General features: G+C 35.0%; 1 protein-coding gene across 13 annotated transcripts in view; it reads left to right on the forward strand.

The window, feature by feature from the left end:
* The window catches only part of LOC130549453 (uncharacterized), a 5,404-nt gene extending 1,777 nt beyond the window's left edge, over positions 1 to 3,627 (forward strand). For 2 of the 13 annotated variants that reach the window (XR_008962196.1, XR_008962194.1), the window contains 10 exons: positions 162 to 340; positions 420 to 513; positions 952 to 1,309; positions 1,406 to 1,523; positions 1,653 to 1,744; positions 1,862 to 1,979; positions 2,062 to 2,166; positions 2,291 to 2,467; positions 2,574 to 2,741; positions 2,992 to 3,624. Coding sequence is in view for 3 of the 13 variants with exons in the window: in XM_057326657.1 (XP_057182640.1) it covers positions 162 to 340; positions 420 to 513; positions 952 to 1,190; positions 1,406 to 1,468; positions 1,653 to 1,695 (618 nt within the window). In the remaining 10 variants the exon portion in view is untranslated. Of the gene's footprint in view, positions 1 to 161; positions 341 to 419; positions 514 to 951; positions 1,310 to 1,405; positions 1,524 to 1,652; positions 1,746 to 1,861; positions 1,980 to 2,061; positions 2,167 to 2,290; positions 2,468 to 2,573; positions 2,742 to 2,991 lie in introns of those variants that run through there. The other 11 variants (XR_008962199.1, XR_008962190.1, XR_008962195.1 and 8 more) reach the window with 11 other exon arrangements.
* The last annotated feature ends 267 nt before the right edge of the window (positions 3,628 to 3,894 follow it).

Consider the following 3,894-nt stretch of genomic DNA (forward strand, 5'->3'; position numbering starts at 1 on the left):
GACTTCAAACAAGCCTTTTAACCTTAATGACATGTAGTGAACAGTTTTTGTCTAATTGCAGGTTTCTAAGATGAGCGCTTTAAATAACACGGATTAAAACAAAAAATATTGTTCAGTGAAATACTGTATTACCAGTGCTGTTTTTTTTCTGTTTATTTCAGAGTGGAAAAATATCGGCCAATGTATTCAGCTGCAGTTTCAATGAATGGGTTGCAGCAAGATATGAAGTGGAGAAGATGTGCCAGGAGGAGTTTTTCACTTGTCCAGCATGCACTCCAGACATGCTAGCTGTGTCTGTTGATGGAAATCGCAAACACTATCGTTTTAAAAATACAGCAAGGTATGTTTTTTTATTCAATTGATTTATTTGTTGAATGAAACAAAAATATACAGTAAGCTTTGAATGTTTTATTCAACAGCACAGAGAAAAGGGGACTATTTGACCAACTTTTTATACAGAGTGATGTGGAGGTGTCTGGCTTTGTGGACTTTATTCACAAAAACAATAATCACGTTAGTATTATTATTATGTTCACAGATTTTACTTGGTATTTTCTTTGTTACATTTTTTTTTTAAATATTACACATTATTTACACTGTTTATTTCTAAAAACACATTACTTAGTTAAACATATCCAGTAAAATAATTAAAAAATTGAACATATCCAGTAGATATGTTAATTTAAATGGCATTAGTTGTGTAAAGGTAAAATGTGAGTTGTGTCCCAAATGACATTCTGTGCACTTAACCATCTACTATGAATTTTAGAAGGGTAGTATCGTCCCAGAAATATATTGGGTTCCCAGACAAGAGTAAATAATGTCAATCGCACAACACACAAAAAAGATACTACATTAGTACATGTAATTTACTATTCATCTGCTTTGCCCAATATGAAATATATATATATACAGTATATATAAGTGTGTGTTTGTGTGTGTGTGCTGTAGGTTTCAGGGAGAGGACTGTGTGGAGCATCACACTGGACAGCAGCAAAAGAATCATCCAAAAAATCAAGCAGTAAACTGGATGAGGAGGGATTAGAAATCGCTGTATGTCGCCATGGAATTCTCCTCATGGCCTTAAATATGTTTCGAGGGGAAATATTTGCATACCCACTTTTTCTTCAGAAAAAAACTTGCAGAAAGGTCACAAGGAAACATCAAATTCTTTTGCTCGGATGTCGCTTGCAAGTACTTCCCATATCTACAAAGAGTATCTAAAAACTGCCCCGAGCTTCAGTCTTTACTGGACATGCTCCCTTTTCTGTCTGTAATGCATGCTAAAGCGCACTCTTGGAAATGTGAGGTATATAACCTTGTGTCAAAATATGTGCATTTAGAAGAAATACACAACCTTACACAAATACACAACTGCTTTTTTTCTTGGATTTTAAAACTTTAGGTCAAGTATGGTGGTGCCTATCAGGAAGGAGCTGGGTCAACTATTGGTGAAGAAGTGGAACAGGTGAACAGTTTTATATCTAGGATTGCTATTACTACCAAGTACATGTCGAAATCAGGTATGTTGAATGCAGGTATGATTAATATATACTGACTTTTAATAATATACATACTAAGATATATTTATTTTGTGTGTGTGTATGCATGCATGCGTTGCGTGTACACATGACTCCTATATTTCTGTGCAGGTCGTGCAGACATGATTACAATGCAGGCCATGTCCTGGAATAAGCGTAAGCTTCTCAATTTGGGACAGGCTTTAGTTCATTGATATTTAAAGGTATAACTTTCTTCTGTCATATCTTGAAATTGGTATTTCTAAGTTTTACAGATTACTGATTCATAACTAAATTAAATGATGGTTTTGTAATTAGACCTTAAGTTTGGTTTCTTTTAGACTCAAAAAGCTTTGCAAGAGCAACAGTGCATCTTGGGTGCACTAAAGACAGAGCTGGATCTGCATGATGATTGTGTAGTTCATCAGTGGGTTTCAGACATACAGCAGTGGGCTGAAGGTATTATTTTGACTTGCTTTGTTATAATTTTGATCATTGACCGGTAATGAATAAGGTTTCTTTTGTGCATTTTCTTGTGTAGAAAATGACAGATATGGAAGTGGTGATCTGAAAAGATTACAAGAGGAAATAGAGGGGCTGACAGTGAGCATCAAAAGGCGAACACAGCGTCTGTACAGTCAAACAGGTAAAACATATCACATCATTGGAAATTTACCATGTTATTTTTAAACTATTACAGTTACGTTTGTTACTACAAAAGTAAAAGACGTTACTGTGCTTACTGAATTATAAAACTGAATTCCATTCAGATAGCAACAAGCGTCGCCACTCTTTGCGTCATCGAAGGAATGAGGAAAAGAAGAAGCTGGCTGCTGCAGTGGAAGAATACAACAGCATTGCCGATTCTTCACAGCAGCTTGGTTCAGTTGAAGACTTCTTTATAGCTGAGACTGTTGCTTGGCCATGGCAAATTCCCGGAAATACTGGTATGCCACAAGTGATCTTTACGTTCCTAATTTCACAAACATGTAGTAGTACTGTATATGTTTTCTTTTTTGTTAACTTTAACACATAATATTTTATACATTTCAGAATCTGTGCCTTTTCTCACCAAGAGGAAGGTGTTTGACCGAGTGATGGCAGTAAGACGACTTCAGGAAGAAAAAAGTCTCATTTGTAAGGAGATGCAACAGCACTGGATGGTCCTGACACAAAAGTCGTCCAAGCTTGAAGCACTGATCAGTGAAATAAGTTCTAAAAGTGAGAAAGTCTTTACACATTCGTTAATTTATTTTGCTGTAATATGTTGACCAATTTGCACACAAACAACACGCTACCTTATTTCAATTTCAGATATACAGTTAAGTCTTGGATGCTTCTTTACCATTATAGTTCGGCTTACATTTGTGTAGTGTTATAAAACTGAAACAGGAAGGGACCAGTATTGTTTGTCTTGCTAATTGCTCTTTAGCATTGTATTTTTGTTTATATATCCTTCTGTGTTTTCCAGCTGTTATTTCTACCCTCTCTGACGCTGCACGCAAGGGGCTCCTGTGCATTGTTCGAAAGAAACGACATGATCTGAAACATTTAATGCAGCTTGTAAGGGCAGGCTATATGAACATTTTCAGCCAAGAAGACATGATGTCTGAAGAATCTGAGCTTGAACAGGAAGAGGAAGTACAAAAGGAGCTCTCAGAAAGCAACAGCAGCTCAGATGATGACTAAAATTTACAGTAAATAAGTTGAATATATTAAGGCACATTTAACTTCTGTAAATGGAAAACCAAAAATTCATGATGTATGATGCTAGGTGTTGACTTTACACAATTATGCACTTCATAAACAGATTTTTTTCAGCACAAGTGACATTCTATATGTAACCATGTAATGAGTTTGTAGCGTTTTTCAAAAAATGTTGTTTTCTCTGCTGGTTTGTGTATCCCCTGCATATTATACTATATGCACATTTTTACACATTAACATGATGATAAAGCACGCTTGTTGTTCATGTATTCATCATTTGGTCCTCGATTTATGCTGTTTTAAAGTCAGTAAAGTCTGAATATATACAGTACTGTATGTTTTGTTTGTTTCTTCATTGGTGGGAAAAGTTGTTCACACAATGACACATTTGTGTTTGTCCTACTTATTAGCCTTTTCAGAAAACATCTCCTGTCCATACTGTTCAAGATGATTTTCCAAATAAATTAATATTTAAACGATTATATGCTACAATTTAGATTTATGAAAACATCATTATATTTATTAAAATGTAAGTATAACACGGTTAAGGAAATTTAAGGGTGTCTCACAGCCATAGCTAGTATATTTATATAATATGTTTGGCACTGGACTTAACCACAAACCGTATGCTTAAAGTGAATAAAATATAATTGGGATAAGCATAGAG

This window comes from Triplophysa rosa, unplaced genomic scaffold (genome assembly GCF_024868665.1).
Source record: "Triplophysa rosa unplaced genomic scaffold, Trosa_1v2 scaffold120_ERROPOS1198380, whole genome shotgun sequence".
In the NCBI taxonomy this organism is placed as follows: Eukaryota; Metazoa; Chordata; class Actinopteri; order Cypriniformes; family Nemacheilidae; genus Triplophysa; species Triplophysa rosa.